The sequence below is a fragment of the Protopterus annectens genome, chromosome 15.part0 (assembly GCF_019279795.1).
Source record: "Protopterus annectens isolate FY-2018-M chromosome 15.part0, PAN1.0, whole genome shotgun sequence".
NCBI classification, from domain to species: Eukaryota; Metazoa; Chordata; order Ceratodontiformes; family Protopteridae; genus Protopterus; species Protopterus annectens.
The window spans coordinates 380081267-380102916 of NC_056749.1; the positions used below are offsets into that span (position 1 = coordinate 380081267).

The 21650-nt window shown below is 39.2% G+C and overlaps 1 protein-coding gene across 1 annotated transcript in view; it reads right to left on the reverse strand.

The window, feature by feature from the left end:
• The window catches only part of GLA (galactosidase alpha), a 552477-nt gene extending 531172 nt beyond the window's left edge, over positions 1 to 21305 (reverse strand). The window contains exon 1 of the mRNA XM_044057125.1: positions 21052 to 21305. Within this exon, the coding sequence (XP_043913060.1) occupies positions 21052 to 21221 (170 nt within the window). The 5' untranslated portion in view covers positions 21222 to 21305. The remainder of the gene's footprint in view (positions 1 to 21051) is intronic.
• Between the last annotated feature and the right edge of the window lie 345 nt (positions 21306 to 21650).

Genomic DNA, 21650 nt, shown 5'->3' on the forward strand with positions numbered 1-21650 from the left:
CAGATCTCTCGTGCTGATAATGCAGATCTCTCGTGCTGATAATGCACACAAGGTTATACACTCATATATGGGGCAGCTGTTGAAGGGCTGAGCACAACATTGCCATCTAGGCATGCCACAGACACCTGTGGACAACCTGACCGATAACCAGTGGGGCAGTACTGATTACAAGATGTCTGTATGGAACAGGTGTTGAGGGCCATGGCTGAACTTTGTGGGTGTTATAGCCTTTCCAGTTTCTTCAGAGGTCTACATAGGTGCATAGCAGACTGGCTATGCTGCTAATGTACTGCTGTACTGACTGAGGACTATTCAAAGGTACTGACCACAATTTTTCCGGACGCAGTCCTTTACCTACGCTGTTAACCACATATAAGCATTTTCTAACCACTGCCACTACTTGCTGCCTGAATGCAATATTGTTGGCATCCTGACTACCCAGGTCAGTCATCGCAGTCTGTGTGTTTATGGGGCTGGTGCTGATGTAGGGAATACTGGAGCCATGTCCTTACTGTATGGTATGCTGACACAGTTATCTGCATTCAGCATGAGGCCAGGACATTGGCACCAATCCATACCCACTGTATGGCCCATTGCAGTGTGTTAACAGCAGTTTGTGGCTCAATGACAGACTGTACAATACTTAGTTGACAGAGCCTTAGGCATTACCTACACATGTTGGTAGTGCCAGTTAACATTCATGCATATATACATGTGGGTCATTGGGGGTAGCAGGTAGTCACAGGGCCTTCACATGACTACATATTGCACACACATATGCGACACAGATTGTGGTTGCCACCTTATCAAATGTGGACTGTGGGACATATGTTGCAGTAATGTGACAGTTGGCAGGACATACCATACCCACAGCAAATGCAACACACATGACTTCCTTTGGTGTGCTATGTCACCTTTTTTGTGTGACATTACCTTAGCTTACGCTATTTCTCATAACATTAAGGTACTTCTGATGTGCAATAACTGCTCAATGCAATTAGTGGGCAACTTTATGAAATGTTTGCTGTCCTACACTCTCGGGATCTCTGTACTGTTTCACTTGTCATCACAGGTCACACCTTGCCAAACATGGACTGCAACCTGCAGGGTGGTACAGATGGTGGCCATACCTCTGATTCTACATATGTCTGCAGAATATCCTGATGTTTGCCACATATTTTGCTTCTGTCTGTCACCACATTGTGGTTTTCTGGTAAATTGTTGGAAAAGCATGAGAGATTAACATTACAGATTAATGACGGATATGGTCATGTCACAAAACATACCCTTTTGGAAAGTGCATTCAAATGCACAACCTGTTGTGGTATCTACTTTCCATGCGGTATCTACTTTCCATGCATGTCACACAAATATGTGAAGCTTGTGCTCAGTGTTTGGCCTTTGCCCCACTGTCCCATATGGTTTTAACCAGATGTCTGTCTGTGAGGGCTTGAGAGGCAAGCTGATGGCTGTAACCCAGACTACTGCAAGGGGATAGACATACATACACACTTATGACCTGCCACTGTTGATAGTAGAACCTCTACCTGCCTAGCTGTACATATGATACTGCTATTTACATAACACAAGCACCACACCGCTACTATAATGTTGCAGTGTCTGCCACAAATATTCAGGTGGGTAACAATTTTCCGGGTCTGTTAGGATTGTCAATGGGGGGTTCACATGCCCTTAACATAGCAGAGCCATCACAAGCTCACACACACACAGCTGACTGAGGATGTACATTGAAACACACATGCACACAGAGTTGACACTTCTCTGACTGGAACACCTAGCTATCTTGTTATGTACAATACAAATTGACATGAGTATTACACGCACCCCAGTGCCTTTGTGTTAGAAAATGTGTAACTGTGCTTCTAAGGTGGATGACATCTGTAGGGGCCCTGACTAGGTTGGTAACGGGGGAGTTAACAGGGTGGAACAGCCAGACAAAATGGTATAACAATCTCATACACATGGGTAAGCCAGCCACAGGGGCTATGCATACAGAAACATGTACACTCACACAGTTGGCAATAGTCAGATTAGAACCCCTTCCTATCTACTTGTATATACCATACTGCAGAGATTATATGCCAGGGACATACCTCTCAACCAATCGGGGACACTCACACAGTTGGCAATAGTCAGATTAGAACCCCTTCCTATCTACTTGTATATACCATACTGCAGAGATTATATGCCAGGGACAGACCTCTCAACCAATCGGGGACAAATTTCAACAGAATCAGGGACAAGTCAAGAAAAAATCAGGGACACCTTTAAAATATTAGTGCTATTAACTTGAAACATTGACAGAATCAGAGCATATGAATTAATACACATTTTCTGAAGTAAAAGAAGTCTATAACTCTTAATTATTGTCATTATTCATTAAGTGTAATTCATCACCTTTCCTCCAAAAGTCACTAGTTTTAGGAGGGACTAAGAGGGACAGAGCTAAAATTTGAGTCAAAATCAGGGACAGTTGAGAGGTATGGCCAGGGACATAACTCATAACCTCTTACACTGATTAATCTTGGGAATGTCTTCATGAATGGTGAGATAAACCACACAAAATAGGGACTGTTCTCACATATTGCTCTTACAAACCTAGACAAGTGACAGGGTAACAGATCTTGCATCAGCATGACGTTTCAGATGGGTATGATGTCTGAAGCTGACATGTTTGTCAGTACGGCAACTGTCACATATTTGGCAAAGATTTGTCATAATACCCCATTGTTATGAGACACGGACCACGTATATATTGCAAACATCTAGACATTCTGTATACATCTGTAGAGATGACTGGTATGGCCTGTAGAGTTTGACATGGTGCATCTAAGGTGGATGACAACAACAGGGTCTTTAAAGTAATGCCATGAGGAGGGGGTCAAGAGGCCTTAAAATGGTATAACCAACGCACACAACAGCCACAGGGAATATGCCACACACACACACACACACACACACACACACACATATTCAGTAGTATAGTTGGCTGTATCGAGATTCAAACCCCTACCTACCATGTTGTATATACTATAGTGCTGCCTACTTATCGCATTTGCCACAGAGCTTATATGCCTAGACAGTGTCCAAAAGTGGATCTAAGGTGGATGACATAAACAGGCCTTGTAAAGTGATGTAGTGAGGGGTCACCAGGGTGGAACAGGCCGCAAAATGGTGTAACCAACACACACACACACACACACACACACACACACACACACACACACACACACACACACACACACACAAGGCAGGTGAGGTGAGATTATAACCCCTACCTCACTACTATTACACAATGCCGGTGGTTACAACTGGTGTGCAAATGTCTGCATGAGGACATCACTCTATGCCTTTCAAGGTGTCTGTCTGTCTCTCTCTCTCTCTACATATCTGTCTCTCTCTAGCCATCTCTGTCTCTCCCTCCCCCTATCTGCCTGTGTATAATTGCTATATTTGTATATGTATGCCTAGCACACTCTACAGATGCAGATGTATCACATATGTGCCACCTTCAGATAGCTGCAGGTAATCCTGTCTGATGGGGGTGGGGAGACACAGTTAAGGTGTAAATAGCTGTCTATATGCGAAGACATATCTGGACAACAGAGCTGTAGAGTCAGATGTGGGTTTATACATGGACTGTAATTCTCTAAGTGTAGGAGTATGCCCAGTAAGACCTTCAATATTAAGAGTTGAACTCCATTTCAGAGGTAGCTGTAGTCCGGTCCAGGATTTTGTGTGCTAAAGCTGAATGGCTGATGAAGATGTGTAAACAGTCCAGCACCTCAGTGATATACTGTGAGGAATCTCCTGGCTGTGTGCTATCCTTATTAAAGAAGTCATATCCTGGTGTGGGTACAGAGTGCATTGGACTGAGCAGAGTTTTCCATAATATGTGTGGTATATTCTGTGATTTCATGGTATGCGAGTGGTAGATCAGTATAGAGTAATGTGAGGGTGCAGTGACAAACATTTATTTACTGACCCCATACACTGCAATGAACTATGTTACAGCAGAAACTATTCTAGTGTGCACATTTCTATGTTTGTCTGGCCACTGGTTCCCCTTCCCCTTATATGTGTCTCTTTGTCCTTCTGTAGTGCAGTCACGGCCTTTGTCCATAGTTGCTGCTGTTATGTATTTGTAGCTGTGGTGTAAGTGGGGCAGAAGTCGTAACATCACACACAGGGTTACAGACCTCACACCTCTGACTGTACCTGTTTAGCAGGTTGTCCATCATTGTGCCCCATATATTTGCTGTGGTCCTCAGACGGTTTCTGTTGCACTGTTATTGTAAGGCTACAGGTTGACCATAATTCTCAGACTCTTACAGAAGGACATCTGGACAGGCCCATATATAACAATAAGACACAGGCCCAGACATGGGGGCAGGCTCTTAATATTGCTCTTCCAAACCGACACAGTTGGTAGAATGGTTTTGTATTAGCTTGCATTTACTTATAGGTATGACATCTGCATCTCTATTGTCTGTCATTGCTGTTTTCACATCAACCTTTATTGGTTTACCAATAGTTTGGCAGGCAAATGCAATGTTATTAAAAGCAGAACAGATATGAGGCATACGTGTGGAAATTCTTTGACACCCTGTCATTCCATGAGTATGGATGGTGCCCACTGACGTGTCAGTTCTGACACTGTGACATGGCAGCCTTTATATCCTGGCACTCGACTGGTTTGTCACAACCTGTTGTAGTAGGCACTGTGTAGGTTACTCAGACCTGTGTACTGTCCATATGTGTGGCCCCCTGTCCATTCACTGTCCAGCTTTCCTGCAGTAACAAATATTGATTTCTGGGCAGTGTGGAGAACTTCTAACGCTGGCATAGGTGTCATGCAAAATAGTTGCCACAGCCAGTCTCGAACCATGGACCCTGACAACTACAGTACTGTACTTAGACCACCAAAACACAACTGCCACCAGTAAGCGCTGTTTACTTGCTGACGCTATTAACCACAAATATACATAGCACATTGACCCCTGTATATTGTAGAAATGGAACAAATTATCAAGTTGATTGTGACAGCCCTGGGAATGTGTGGCCTGCTGGTATCACCTTACAGTCATAAATGTTACTGCAGTTCTATGTGAACACAGCTGTGTTGAGGGGAGGGAGGGCATACCTCCCAAGTGTATACATCTTCACAGACTGTGCAGATGTTTAGCTCATATTTTGGGTCCATTTTTTATAAAATTGTGGTTGTGTAGCAAATTGAATTCATTACAGACTGAAGTTAGAAAGTAATGACAGAGTTTCATATTTCTTGACCTTCATGCTACTGCAACAGCTGTTATTCTATCAACTTTCTATGTTTGCAATTGCAATATTTACGACTTGTCCCTATTTTTGGGCCTTTGCCCCACATTTCTTTATGGGTCTGTGCAGATTTCTTGCTGTAAGAGGATTAGAGCTATGTATGGGACTCCAGCATTGATGTCCATACATTTGTCCTTTGACCCTGCTGTTTATAAAAGTCCCTCGCATAGTGCAGTGGATTTTGTTGACCTAGGGCCTACTGCATACTGTGGATCATCCAGTATTTGGGTGACAGTTCCTGTTGTCCCACATAGCTGTCCGTTGTTTGCTGCTATCCTGGTAAGCCACACCATTCACAGGCATACATGCCGCAATACCATACATATGCTACCACAGTCTACAGCCCCATTCATTTATTGTTAATGAGTAACTTATCTTGTGCCAGCAGCAGTTAAGAGGACAGTGCTTCAGGGCTGACTCTGTCGGATGCAAGCAGTACACAGCCTATACATGGTAAGGTATAAGTAGTGTGATGTGTCTGGCATCCATTTTACTGTGTGTGAGTCGGAGTGAGGTGCCAGTCCCTGGGCCCCTAGGGTGTCACTGTATGTGCTATGTGTTGCCTTTTTGCCAAGGCCAGGGCGTACTGGGCATGCCTACATCTGCCTAAAAGGACAGGCTGAAGAGGTTTCTCCTCTGAGTCCCCCTGTGCCTGTGGGGACCTTGGCAATGGTGAGTGGCTGTGTCCCCCTTCCCTGTGATGTTCCTGCCGTAGCTGTTTCCACAGGATCATATTGTGCAGCATGGCAGATACCATGAATATGTGTGCACATGTGGCTGGAGAGTACTGCAGGGCTCCACCGGATATGTCAAGGCAGTGGAAACGTGACTTGAGCAGCCCAAACAGAAGCTCTACAATGTTCCTAGTTTGTGTGTGTGCCTCATTATGGCTTTTTTCAGTGGGTTTGTGTGCATTTCTGATGGGTGTCATCATCCACGGTTCCAGTGCGTAACCACCATCCCCCACTAGATGGCCATATGGGGATGTTCCCCCTGACAAATGCCTAGTACAGATGTGAGGCGTGCCAGATGTGGGAGTTGTGATAACTGCCAGGGCTGCCAGCACACACATTGATGATAATGCCCTGGGCATTGCACATGACCTGGCAGTTGATGGAGTGATAGCCCTTGCGGTTGATGTAGACTCTACCCTACTCAACAGGTGATGCTTTGGTGTGCACATGAGTCAGTCTATGGCACCCAGTACCTCTGGGTAGTGTGCTACATGATGGAAGAGATGCATATTGGTGGTCCTCTCTTCAGGGGTGTTAGAGAAATAAATGAGCTCACTGGCATGTGGTAGCATGACATCTAGGAACTGGTGGAGTACCCTGGATGCGGATGCCTGTGAGATCCCCATGATGTCCCCAGTAGGTCTTTGGAAAGTACCTGTAGCTAGTATTCTTAAGGCTACACAAACCTTTGTTTCCACTGGGATGGGTTCCCCTCTGTTGGATCTGGGTCTGAGATGAGGGCGGCAGAGCTCGGTGAGTTGCTATAATATGTCCTTGTCCACCCTGTAGTGCTCTACTATCTCCAGCTCATGTAGCCCCTGAAAGTTTACCCTGGGCCTGAACACTCTTCTCCTCCTCAGTCTGAACTGGTTGTCAGCATCACCCTCATCACTGTCGTCAGCCTGCAGCACGTAGAGATGTAGCAAAGCAGCAGCAGCCCCTATAATTTTGTCAGTTAAAATTCCCAAGTGTGTGCTCCAATGGTGCAGAGTATGTGGGAAAATCAGATTGAAGGGAGTCTGCATACTTTATACTGGTGTGATGCAGATGTAGCCTGTGTGATTGGCTGACTATGATATATTCCACCTGCCAGCTACATTATTGAGGGGTTTGAATGGCCCACTGTGAGTGGTAGAGGGCTTATAATCACTTATAGTCGATTGCCTTTTGCCAGCTATTTCGTTTTCTTTTTTCAATTTTCTCCACTTTTAAGCCCCGCGGCGCTCTGCACAAACCCGTGGAGCTAGTGTAAACACTGCTGAGCAGAAAGAGCCCTCCTCTGTACATAAGCACGCTCAACATTTCTTTAACCAGCTAAGCACAGCTTAGCAGCCTCAGACATCCCCCCCCTGCTTAGCGGTGCTTAGCTGAGCACAAACAGGAGCCACGGAGCTCCAATGTGCTTACACAAACCCTGACACACACCCTTTTCATGTCAGCTGCCACTTCTGCTTATACCACCACGTTGTAGCCCCTACACAGTTAGGTACCTGCGGACATGGTGATCCATTTTGCTATTCAGTAAAAGGTAGCTCATTTACATACACCTAATTGCATATACCCTAGTTACTGCACTACACCACAGCCTATGTCCTTAGCAACCACTATAACTTGCCATTGTATGACTCTGCCTACTAGCCAGTATAATGGGGAACTTCAATATAGCTTTATATGTCATATTTTCCTACTTTAAGTTTTATTTTATGAGGTATAATGTTTGCACGTCACTGCACACTGCTTAATGTGTTAAAAAAAACTTCGATTTCTCATTAATTGCATCAGTTTTAAATGTCAATGGCCATAGTTTTGGCCATTGGCATGCCTACTGCATCTAACACAAGCATTTATTTGAGTTGTCACAGCCCCTTTATTTTTACACTCCAGAACACGGTTACTACCTGCATGCATTTCTCCTGCAGACACGGCTCCTACACAGATGCCTGTCTGCTTCCTGGATCACAAATTCACCTCCTCATTTGCATGGTTTTCACCAGTAAATGAGGTGATTTACATTATGTGGTCACCTCTGTGTCCGGATAGTGCTGGGAGGCTCGTGCACGCCCCCAGCCTTGTTTCCTGGATCGCTTGGCCGCCTGACTCCGTGTTCGGGCCATGCCACTATTCCTACATGGAGGATCGCTCCCTGTAGGACTTACTGAATTACCCCCAATATCTTTAGTTTGATTTATGCCCGGTAGCATCTGCCACAATATGAGATTTCTAAATTTTTAGGAGAAATGTGTGCCTTAAGCATTGCTTTTGCTCTCTTTTTAGATCAGCAAAATAATATAAAAAGACTAAGTCTATCCCAGTAATGTTTAGGCTCAATTCATTTTATACTTTTAATACTTTAGTTCCACATGTCACACTCAATAAACTGTACAACAAAATTCTTAACCTGAGCATGGTACAATACAATCAAAAGCAGGGACTGTGGAACTGACACTTACCTTACTATAGCCAAAAGCATGGATGATGACTTTTCTTTACAAATGTCCAGTCAACAAGTCTGTACTTTTTCTACTGCATTTGTCTGGCAGTTACCACACAGGATTTGAGTCTGTCAATCTCTATTTCCCTACTGTGTGACTCTAAATAGATCACTTAACTAGACAGTGGTCCTGGACTGTTGCTGAAAAAGGTCTTTGTGGCTCACTGCTTTACCTCAGTTAAAAATACAGACAAACATGGGCATTGCTACACTGAGGCATGTAACTCCACCCAGGAACCTATGTGTCCTGGTGATTGCCCAGTCCTTGGAATAGTAAAAATTAAAAAGTCTTTTTTTAACCATTGATCCACCGAGTGCATCATTCAGTCAGAATGAATTAGGTCACATCTCCCTCTCTGCTCTCCTTGGCTGTACTTTGATTTGGCTCAGCTCTCCTCAGACTGATCCACCGAGTGCATCATTCAGTCAGAATGAATTAGGTCACAACTCCCTCTCTGCTCTCCTTGGCTATACTTAGATTTAGCTCAACTCTCCTCGGACCCAATGAGAGGAAGCACCTGTGGCGATTTGAAATCTCCAGATGCAATGGTCCTGCAAGGTTCTCAGCTGCTACACTTTCCTTTCCTTGGCTACACTTGAAAGCCCAACATCTGAATGTGGAGTTCGCTGCAATTGAAGATGCAGCAACTGAATGTGAAATCATTTCTTTGGCTAAAAATGAAAAATCTCTCTTTTTTAATTTCTCCAACTCTTTTGGGTTTGTAATACGATGACAGGAATGGACCCCATTCCTAAGTCAAAGTATGATTAAAGTTCATGAAATTAGTATTGTTTCAGTATTTGATGTTAGTCAGAAAGTGCTCTTTGCAGCACCTGCAATGTGCCCAGTAATGACTCTTTCTGCAATTTGTATGAAGTTACACGTATTGGCAACATATCCAAGTATGACTGTAAATTATTTTTTATAAGACCTGTTGCTCCTACTACTGGAACTGTCTGGGTATCCTTCTTCCACATTGCCCTCATTTCTACCTGCCTGCAAATCCTGGTATTTTATGACTTTGTGTCTCTCTGTATACAAAAAACTGTTGTCACTGGGTGTAGCAATTTCAGTGATCAATGCTACTTTTGTCTTCTTTTCACGGTCTACTACATTTGGTTCTCTCTCATCTATTTTTTGAACTTTTAGTAATGGGTGATCCCATGTCATATGAATGTGATCAAAATTCACCTCTCTTAACCATTCCTGTGTTTGATCCTGATCAACATGAGGTTGTTCCAAGAGTTTTCTGTACCTGCAACTATATTTATAGATTTTCCACATTTTTTGCCTTCTCATCATTTGATCCTTCTCCTTATATTTTTCTTTTGTTTTTTGTACTTCTGGTTCGATTTCCATTCATACTTGATGCCAATATGCTTCTGCTAAAGTAATCAGGGAAGTCATGACTGCAGATCTACACATGGAATCAAGTTTGAGGAGACCCATACCTCCTTCAGAACGGGGGAATATATAATCTTGGTATGCACTGATTTTTATAAATTATTTGATAAGCATGAAGCACTCTTCTTGTTTTCCTGTCCAACCTATCCAACACCTTCCGAGACCAGTCACTCCAAAACTGTAAGTTAGGACAGAAAGAGCAAACTGGTTTATAGCTTGGACTTTGTTCCTAGATGTCAATGCTGATTTCAGTATTAATGTAAGTCTTCTACAATATTATTCACATTTGTTCATATTTTATTGTTGATCCTTCATTAATTCCCAAATATTTATAAACACACTCTTGTTCAAGTTCTTTTATATCACATTCTTGTACAAAATTGATGTTTTCTTGATGCTGCAGGTTTCCTACTTTAATGGTTGCTTTTGCACATTTATCAAGATCAAATGGCATTCTCATATCATCTGAAAAAGTTTTGACTACTTACAGTTGTGCTTTCAGTTCCTCACTTGATGAACTATACAGTTTTAAATCATTGACAAAAAGAAGATGACAGGTCTTTACACTTTGTTGTTTTCTGGGAGTCAAATTGTAGTCTTGACCTAATCGGTTAAGCAGACAGCTTAATGGGTTAAGGCCAGACAAAAACAGCAGTGGTGACAGAATATCCCCCTTTGAATTTTTATCCTGGAATAATAATTTGTCTTTTATCATGGCTTAACTGCAAAGTGGTTTGGCACTGTTTCATGGTTGCTGTAATGCAATCGGTCAGGGTAGGGTGGATCTTATACATTTTAAGCACTTTTATCCATGAATGTGGGACACTGTCAAATGCTTTTCTGTAGTCTATCCATGCCATACTGATATTCTTCCCATTTTTACAATTCTCCATTATGGCTTCATTTAATAACAAATGATCCTTTGTTCCATATGACTTTCTTTTATTACCCTTTTGCTTTATTGCCATGACTGAGTTTTCTTCTAAATGACTAAACTCTGTCAGCATCAATTCCGATGTATAGTTTATACATCATCAGAAGAGAAGTGACTGCTCTATAGTTTTTAGGATAGCTTGACTAAACTGTGTCAGCATCAATTCTGGTGTATAGTTTATACATTGTCAGAAGGCAAGTGATTGTTCTACAGTTTTAGGATAGCTTGACTAAACTGTGTCAGCATCAACTCTGGTGAATAGTTTATGCATTGGCAGAAGGCAAGTGATTGTTCTACAGTTTTAGGATAGCTTGCGGGTTCGCTCTTAAGTAGGAGCATTGTTTTCCTGTTGTTAACCAAGCTGGTGTCTGTTCAGGGTGTGCATATAAACAGTTCTTACTCCTGGCTAAATCTTCATGCAAAGATGTTAATAATTTTAGCCAGAAGTTACGTACTGCATCTGTGCCTGGGGTGTTCTAATTAGGAGCTTTTCTTAACTTTTGATTGATTGTTGATTTGTACAAGTGTATCCCCAAAGATCAAAGTTTAGAAATGTTTTACAACAGTATTACTTGATATTCTGGTTTTGATAATGATAAAGTCAACCCTATTACTGAATTTATGAACCTGATTTTAGATAATTTTATATTTTTCAAAGGGGAATATTACAAGCAAGGTAGGGGAGTATCTGTGGGTGTGTTCTGTGCCCCAATTTTTGCAAATCTGATGCTATTAAATTGGGTAAATTCTTATATCTTTAATTGTCCTTTTAAGGAAAGTCAAACTGTTAAAACAAGTCCAAAAGTCATAGGCAAAGCGTACAGCTTATAGCTTTGCCTGTAACTTTTGGACTTGTTTTTAACAGTTTGTAGTTCGTTTGTGTTGCCCTTTTTGACTCATTTGTTTTTTCTTTTAAGGAAAGTATCCATCTTTACCTAATGGTTTTGGATGAAATATTTATTTTCTGGAGGGGCACAAAGCATAATATTAAGTGTTTTACGGATTATTTACATCAGACCACCCCCTTTTTTAATTTACATATGATTGTACTTTTGAGAGTATTAGTTTTTTTATACCTTTATCAAACATATTGAAAGTGGTTTAAAGTAAAACATTTACAGGAAACCCACCTTTAGTAACTCATATTTAGAGTTCTCCAGTTGTCATTCTCTTAAACAGAAAAAAAGCATAGTTAAAGGACAGATGATTACAGCTACCAGAATGTCTGTATATGAGCATGTACTTATTGGGATGGACCTTATAGGTAATATGTTTTTGGAAAGGAGTTATCCCATTTCTCTTGCTCAGGAGATTAAAGAACTGGTTATTTTACAATGGGGTTATCGTTATAAACCTCTATTAGGTAGTCCTCTTATTACCCAAAAGGAAACAATGGATAATGGTAAATTTGAGAGGGCTTTCTACAAAATGGTACACATCTCAGAATGGTGAAGGAAAATGTCATTAAGAATTGGAATATTCTAAGGGGGAATTCTGACATTTCTGTAACCTTGGGTCCTGGTCTCACATGTGTTTACAAAACAGAACTCAGTTTTGAGGTTAGGCTTGAGAGACCTACTAATACTATATCAGTTAATGCAGGTAAAGGTAAGAAGACCGGTAAGTGTGGGTCTTGTAAACAATGCCCCTACATATTAGACATTGAGTCTTTGGTTTTGGATAATACAATTAAAAGTAGGATATTTTTAAGTGTAGTAACTCTCTGACTAAAAGGGTGGTCTATTTAGCTAAGTGCCTTGAATGTCCGGCATTTTACGTCGACAAAATGGATAGGGCTTTGAGATGCATTTATAAACATCTATATGACATTAATAAAAACTGTGAAAATAATGCATTGTATAAACACTTGATATCTAGCCCCACATGTACTAGGTTTCATTTTGGTATTTTAGATCAAGTTAACATTAACCTGAGGGGAGGTGATGAGAAAATGTTGCTGGAAGAAAAGGAGACAAAGTGGCAACTAAGATTAAATGCAACTAGGGCACCAGGGATTAACGATCACATCTCTATTCTACCTACTTTAAAACACAGGCACCTTTTGAACAATTAAGGGCACTGTTTTGCTTCTCTAAAGCATGTGGATTTATGGGGGCATATGTCTTTGCATTTACTGGTAATATGTATTTTTTTTTTAATTTAACTAGTTTAGCTAAAAGTTTACAGCATGTGTAAATTAATATTCTTTTCTTATTTAAGCATATTAATTTTATTGCCCATTGTGCTTTAAATAGTTGATTTAATTATCGATGTAATTACTTGATTGATATTTTATATTTTAAAAACATGGGAGAGACATTGGAAATTTGTTCTGAGGAAGTTCACCTTTTTGTGGACGAAAGTGCTAAATAAACTGTATATTTTATGTGGCAGTCCGGTTTACTAGCAGGTTACGGTACTTTGGTTATTTTAGTTTGGTTTTATTTAGTTTCATTCTACCGTGTCTGGCTTTCTTAGTTTAAGTGGTTTTCTGCTGGGTTATTAAGGAGCACCTTTTAGAAATATCTCATTCATTTATTCCCGTTTGATAATGGACTCTTTGGATGATTTTCCTTCGTTTTTTTTCTACAGTGAATTGGGAAGAGTTTCAGAGAATGCAATCTGAAATCTCCATAGTTAAGGGACAGTTAACCTGACATTGACTTGCTAAGTCAACCGGAGGGTAATTTACATCCAAATTTGACAACTTTGCCATCCAGTATGGCAATTTTGGCAGTTCCTGCCGGTTTAATTAAAGAACAAAAGGAAGTTTTAAATAAGAATTCCAGTATCCGGTTAGGTTCTCATTAAAATGACTCTGAGAATTCCTTCAGAGTTGAGCTGACAGACAAGGATGCTGCTTCACCAACAAATGTGATTCAATCTGCTCCTAATGTTGCTAGTGCTGATTTGGAGACATTTTATCGCAACAGGGCTAAACCTAAAATTAAAAAAAAAACTATATGAATGTTGGAGCTTTCAGTAAAGGTACCAAAAGTAATGTCAGTACTGCAAACCATAACCAAAGACCTTCTGGACATAAAAATATTGTTGAAAAGAGCCCTGAGGGTAGAATTAAAAAAATGATTGCTGGACTAAATAATTTTGAACATTTTGTTTCAACAGGATTACTTCTGGTAATGACTGTGCCAGTAGTGTTGATTATGGACCCGATAGGCCCATTTGTGACTCTTTAAAGGACCGTATCATATTATTTAGTAAAAAGTTATTTAAGCTAAAGTCCTTACAAGTGGACAATACTTATCTTAATAAATGTTTTGAACTACAGATTGTTCTAAGGTTTGCGTATTTCTAAGATGCCCTTAGGGTTAGATATTGATAGTGGTGTGGTCAATGAATTTTCCTTTTTTTTTGACAAGTGTGGATTTGATTTTATGAAATTACTGATTAAACATAATGATATGAAGATTAGTTTGGTGCTTAATGAGGTTGAGAAAATTGTTGGGGATATTAGGGGTGATTTATTGTTTGCACAAAGGGAATCATTTTATACTAAACAGTTTGAAATGGTAAGTAAAAAATGCACTAACATACATGCAAAGAAGAGTAGGAATATAGGGAGAGACACCAACCAATATAAGAACAAGCAGGTATACCCTTGGGACAAATATAAATACAATGGCAGTAATATTGATTATGTTTGCTATAATAGAGTACAAAAACCTTCAGAAACAAAGAAGAAAGGACAGGCGAGACAAATAAGCCAGTCTTCAAAATTTACTAAACGGAACCAGAGGGGGTACAATTATTGGGGTAGGTACCCAACTGATCCAGGTCAGGAGAATCAGTATCAGGATTACCAGTACCACCAGGGGAAATCTAGGAGGCCCACATAAAACAAACCAATGTGATGGTTACTGATAAGCAAGTGTATTCATATAAAGAGTTCCATATATTTAAAACTGGATCTACTTCACTTGACCTAAAACTCATTTGACTGACTCCCATTTCACCGACAGCTTACAATGCTGAATCTCAACATACTAAATCTTAAACCATAGACAAGCACACTTAGAACACCAATAACTAACCCTTTCCAAAACTTAAAAACTACTTACCTACCCACCCTCTTAACAGAAACGGGACAATGGTACAACCAAACTAGGTGAGGGGCTGTGCCCCCCCACCCCCCTAATTATATATACTAAATCCAGGACTGCACTACAGTGGGGAAAAGGGCACGCTGCCACAAAACATTAGCCAAATTACTTTAGATACTTCCTATAAAAATGTAAAGAGACAAACCCACATTTAGAAACACTACTTTCTACATGACTATCGGAATTCTAACAGTCAGCACTGTAAGTTATTGTAATTCTTTTTATCACAAGCAAGTCACAGGTGAAGGAAAACCCACAACAAGTCTATGTCTTAAATGTCAGTGAAATGGGAGTCAGTCAAAAGAGTTTTCAGTCAAACGAAATTTAGGTCAATTGGGTGTCGGTCAAATGAGTTTTAGGTCAAGTGAAGTAGACCCATATAATTATACCAATCAAAGTATTAGTAAGGAACATTTCTCACTGCTTAGTAAGGGGATGAAGTTTATCCCCACCAAGATGTTTGATTTCATTGATACCTTGACTGCGCCTAAATTATACTTCAGGAAATTAAACTTGGCGTTATATTTTAATAAGTGTAAGCTTTTTTCAGGGTTCGATGCAGGTAACCAGCTAAGAAGGAGGATTACCTTCAATCCACCCTTGCATCCTATTTTACCTACTGTTGAGGATGCCATTATTGATGATCTTTATCAGTTACAGGTCCAGCTTAATAATAGTAGGTGACTTTGTTTTAATTTAAATAAGGCAAATATGTCCTTCTCCAAAAGTTGAGCAATGATAAGTCTGTTAGAATAATGCAACCAGATAAAGGGGGAGGAATTGTCCTATTTGACACTTTGGACTATTACCATATTATGCTGGGCATTTTGGCAGATGCTGATACCTGCACTCCAGTTTCCCTCAATGAAATTAATATAGCTTACCAACAGATTGATTCATATATTGAGGAGTATCTTATTGATGGGAGGATAGATAGGTTAACTTATGGATTCTTGAGGGTGGAAAAACCTATTATGGCTACCATTTTTGAGATTCCCAAGATACATAAGTGAGTAGTGGATCCACCCTTTCGCCATATTGTATCTGGGAGTGGATCTAAGATGTACTCATTTGGGGTTGTCATAAATAGATGGCTTAAACCCATCTATTCAAGGGTGGATCCCTTGCTTATAGATTCTTGGGATTCCCTGAGTCATTTAAAAGCTAATATTTGGAATAAAGACTGGGTTTTTTTGACTGTGGATATTGTTGATTTGTACATGTGTATACCCAAAGATCAAGGTTTAGAAATGTTTTACAACAATATTACTTGATATTCTGGTTTTGATAATGATAAAGTCAATCTTATTACTGAATTTATGAGCCTGATTTTTTAGAAAATAAGTTTATATTTTTCGAAGGGGAATATTACAGGCAAGTTAGGGGAGTGTCTGTGTGTGTCGTGTGCCCCAATTTTTGCAAATCTGGTGCTATTAGACTGGGACAATTGTTATATCTTTAATTGTCCTTTTCAGGAAAGTATCCACCTTTACCTAAGGTTTTTGGACAATATATTTATTTTGTGGAGGGGCACAAAGCACAATATTAAGTATTTTATGGATTATTTACATCAGACCACCCCTTTTTTGAAATTTACATAGGATTGTAGTTTTGAGGGTGTTAGTTTTATTGATACCTTTATTAAACAGACTGAAAGTGGTTTTAAGTCAAACATTTACAGGAAACCCACCTTTAGTAATTCATATTTAGAGTTCTCCAGTTGTCATTCTCTTAAACAGAAAAAAAGCATAGTTAAAGGACAGATGATTAGAGCTTCCAGAATGATGTCGGCATACGAGGAAATATGGTATTATATGGTATAATAGGTAATATGTTTTTGGAAAGGGGTTACCCCATTTCTCTTGCTGAGGAGATTAAAGAACTAGATATTTTACAATGGGATTATCGTTATAAACCTCTATTAGATAGTCCTCTTATTACCCAAAACGAAACAATGGATAATGGTAAATTTGAGAGGGTTATTATTTTACAATATGGTACACATCTCAGTATGGTGAAGGAAATCTTCATTAAGAACTGGAATATTCCAAGGGGGAACGCTGACATGTTTGAAACCTTGGATCTTGGCCCCATGTTTGTTTACAAAACAAGACTCAATTTTAAGGTTAGGTTTGACAAACCTCCTAATACTATATCAGTTAATGCAAGTAAAGGTAAGAAGACCAGTAAGTGTGGGTACAGTAAACAATGCCCCTACATATTAGATATTGAGTCTTTGGTTTTAGATAATACAATTAAAAGTAGGATTTTTTTTAAGGGTGGTAACTGACTAAAAGGATGGTCTATTTGGCCAAGTTCCTTGACTGTCCGGCATTTTACGTCGGCAAAACGGATAGGGCTTCAAGATGTCGTATTTATGAACATCTATATGACATTAATAAAAACTGAGAAAATAATGCATTGTATAAACACTTGATATCTAGCCCCATATGTACTAGGTTTCATTTTGGTAGTTTAGATCAAGTTAACATTAACCTGAGGGGAGGTGATGAGAAAATGTTGCTGGAAGAAAAGGACACAAAGTGGCAACTAAGATTAAATGCATCTAGGACACCAGGGATTAACGATCACATCTCTATTGTACCTATTTTAAAACACAGGTACCTTTTGAACAATTAAGGGCACTGTTTTGCTTCTCTAAAACATGTGGATTTATGGGGGCATATGTCTTTGTATTTATTGGTAATTTGCATTTTTATTTTTTTTAATTTAACTAGTTTAGCTAAAAGTTTACAGCATGTGTAAATAAATATTCTTTTGTTATTTAAGCATATTCATTCTATTGTCCATTGTGCTTCAAAAACTGATTTAATTATCAATGTAATTACTTGATTGATATTTTATATTATAAAAACATGGGAGAGATGTTGGGAATTTGTTCTGATAAAGTTCACCTTTTTGTGGATGAAAGAGCTAAATAAACTGTATATTTTATATGTGGCAGTCTGGTGTACCAGCAGGTTACAGTACTTTGGCTATTTTCTTAACTTGTTTCCGTCTCTCTGACCACTACGTTATCCCATTTCATATCCTGTACATTTCATCTTATTATTATTTTACTTTTTCTATCCACTTAGTATCTTTATTATATTCCACAGGATCTTCATAGATATTTGTGTGTGTGTGTGTCTGTATATAAAATACTTCATTCCTACATCTCAGAATAGTTATGGTGTAATGGAAGGAACTGAATGCAGTAAACAGAAACATCACCATATGAACCATGTCCTTGGTTTCCTTATTCTGCTGAATGTGAGCAGTGCATTTCTTATTTAACTGTGAATACACTGGACAGCACGAAGTCTATGAATTTAATGCCAACATTTTAACTAGGAGTACATTTTTAATTAACTTTTCTTACAGACATGCAGGTGTGAAATGCACAGTATCTGGGATATAGCAGTCTAACAGTGCCGTTAACTAATACTACGAGCAGTTGATCAGCTGCTTCCTATAGTACAGAGTTTGATTCCCGCAGTCTTTGTCTTCTGTAAGACTCTGTCAAAACCAATTCACCACAGAATCCTCTTGGACTACTCCTAAAAAGGGACACTTTTGTTCAGTGGGCTGTCCATAGCTGTAGGAAAATGTATTATACATTTGTCTTTTGAATTCCTGCACCCTTCTGATAGCCGTTAATTAGTGTTTCACCATATCCTATGAATTGCAGCAGCTCTCTTGTAGTTTAGTGGACAGCCACATGCATTTTCAATATATGGGAATTTCATGGGAAGATAAGTTTTACTGTTGCTTGTGCCAAGTCCATTTTCAATGTCAGACTTTTGCTTTGTGTAGCACATGGCTCTCTGTTTTTTGCTGTGAAATTTGAAATAAGTTTTAAAATAAAATCCCAATCCGATTAGTGCAAAGCAGGAACAATTTGCTGTTCTTGAATTTGTGTTACATTTTTTATGTTATATTTTGACTTCGGCAGAAGTGTCTTTGTGCCATTCTCCCACTTCTGTTGTACTACTAGCTACACATCCAGTTTGTTACCTGGTAGCATAACACTTCATCAAAATCATAATCCTTAAGCAAAACAAAATTAGTAATCAGTTATTCTTTGTGCTGTGCATATTACCAGGATATGTAAAATATGTAATGTAGAGAAAATGTCTTGCATGTTTCACAATGGATTGCAGCTGAATTGTTACCATGCATTCTACAGTTTATCGGGAAAGTTTTTGGGGGGTCTTCAGATGTCCTACATGCCCCACCAGCTAGCTAATACACTCCTACTGTGCCCCAGCAAGAAAGAGAATTATTATTAATATTATCTACATTATTTGTTACACTGTAGCACAGTAACACAATCAAAACCATAATCTTTGAACAAAACAAATTTTGTATTTAATTATTATTTACTCAATTTGGCAACCGGGGTAAAGCACTGATCCAAATGGACCTATTTAAGTCTCAGACCAGACAAATATAAATGTTGGTAGACAAGCAAGTTAACAAGAAGTATTATGAATACAAACAAAACATTGTGTAAAGACAGCAATAAATCAGTAACAGTAAGAAGAATAAAGTTCTTTATGATTAGTAAGACAGAAACCCAGAGTTTGTGGCCTAGGATGTAGAAGGCATGGTTAGTGCAATGATGCCTGGTTCTGGGACATTGAAGAAATGGACCAGAGTGGTTAAGGCTTCTTAGATTGTAATTGGAGGGTAGTCAGAAGTGATTGGAGGCAAGGGAAGGACAGCAGTATTCTCTCAAGAGCTTGTAGACTTGGGATGAAAGAAACAGGTTGGCACATTACAGGACAGGTAACCAATTGGCTCTATTAAACATGACACAATGATGCTCATTTCTAAGGGGTAGGGTAACAAAATGGTTGCTTATAGTTTTGATGGTGTAGAAGCCCACATTCTTTGCATTGTGCAAATTACCAAGATATGTAAAATATGTAATACAGGCGGAAGTCTTACACATTTCACAATGGATTGCTGATAAATTGTTACCATACATTTTACACTTTATTGTTTTTATTTATTTTGTGAGGAGGGGTTCTTCAGATGTCCTACATGCCCCACCAGCTAGCAAATGTGCTCTACTATGCCTCAGCATGAAAGGAAACCTAGAACTGCCAATGCAAACAAATACATACAAACAGTATTCAATTGTTAAAAACTGGGAAATATACTCAATGTCACAGATAGGTTGCCTTTAAAAGCAAACAGCTTCAGAGCATGTGCTGCACACTGAACAGCAACAGAAATGTACAGAAAGCTCACAAGAACAATACAAGAATAGAAAGTCTACATATGTAGAGCTTATTACATCTTAATTTGAATACTCAGCATGCTCATGTATGCAGACTTACTCAGGATTCTGTTGAAACTTCCGCATATGATGGCAATTAAAAATAAAGCAATTCCACATTTGATGACATTAACTGTTGTAGAGGACTTTGTACACAATGTGCATTTTCTTTGCTTTGAATTGTCCCATCACAGCAGTTGTCACAAACGTTTTTACCTGTGATTTTGACTAGTTTGGTTATTATACATACCTCTCAACTGTCCCCGATTTTCAGGGATGGTCCTGACTTTTAGTAATATTTTAACTCTGTCCTTCTTAATCCCTTCTAAAACTTGTGACTTTTGGAGAAAAAGCAGTGAATCCATGTAATAAATAATGACAATAGAGATATAGACTTATTTTACTTCAAAAATATATAGTAATGTATATTCTCTTATTCTGTCATTGTTTCAAGTTAATAGTACTAATATTTTAAAAGTACCCCCCATTATTTCTGAAAATGTCCCCAATTCTGATGAGATTTGACCCTGATTAATGAGAACTATGTACTGACGTATTATTTGTTCATAAAATGTTTCTTACTATAACTCAAACTTTCAATTAAAACAAAATGCCCGCCACAAATGAGACAAACATGCACAAAAGAACTAAAATTAATAATGCACTTAATGAATTAATTAAATATACAGTTTTTAGGAATATTACACTTCAGCATTGTTACCTGATGCAGTTGTGTGGATCCCTTGAGCAATCAGTATTACACATGAAACGCTCCCAATGCAGCCATCCCATAGTTGGAGTTAATGCCAGACCGTTGTCAAGAGCATGGGTCATATGCAGCCATATGAAGAAGAAAAGAGAGATGACATTTCGAAATGAAGCGACTGCCATTGCTTGCTTACTGTAGGATTGGATCCACTTCCTGAAAAATAACTCCCGGCTACACTACAAGCGGTCACGAGTTCCTAATGTTAATTGACCAAGCTTGCTGAAGCAATATACCGGTATCCAATCTACTTAGCATAAATTTGTAACACCCATTCAGGTTTTGGACTCCACCAATCAAGGAACACAAAGGGGCTTTTTTTTTTTTTTTTTGCTGATGTATAAAGTACAAGTGAACGCGGAAGAGGAAACTGGTGAGGGAAGTTACAAAAAGTATGTAGAAATCATAACAAGGATTCGCGTAACTGTTTCGTTTGAACTTTAAAGGTGTACTGACTCAGAAATGGAGTTTATTCGTGTTATACTGACAAAATATTACACCTGTTACAAAAAACATAAAGAGGAAGAAGTTTTTGACGAGTGTGTACATAGCTG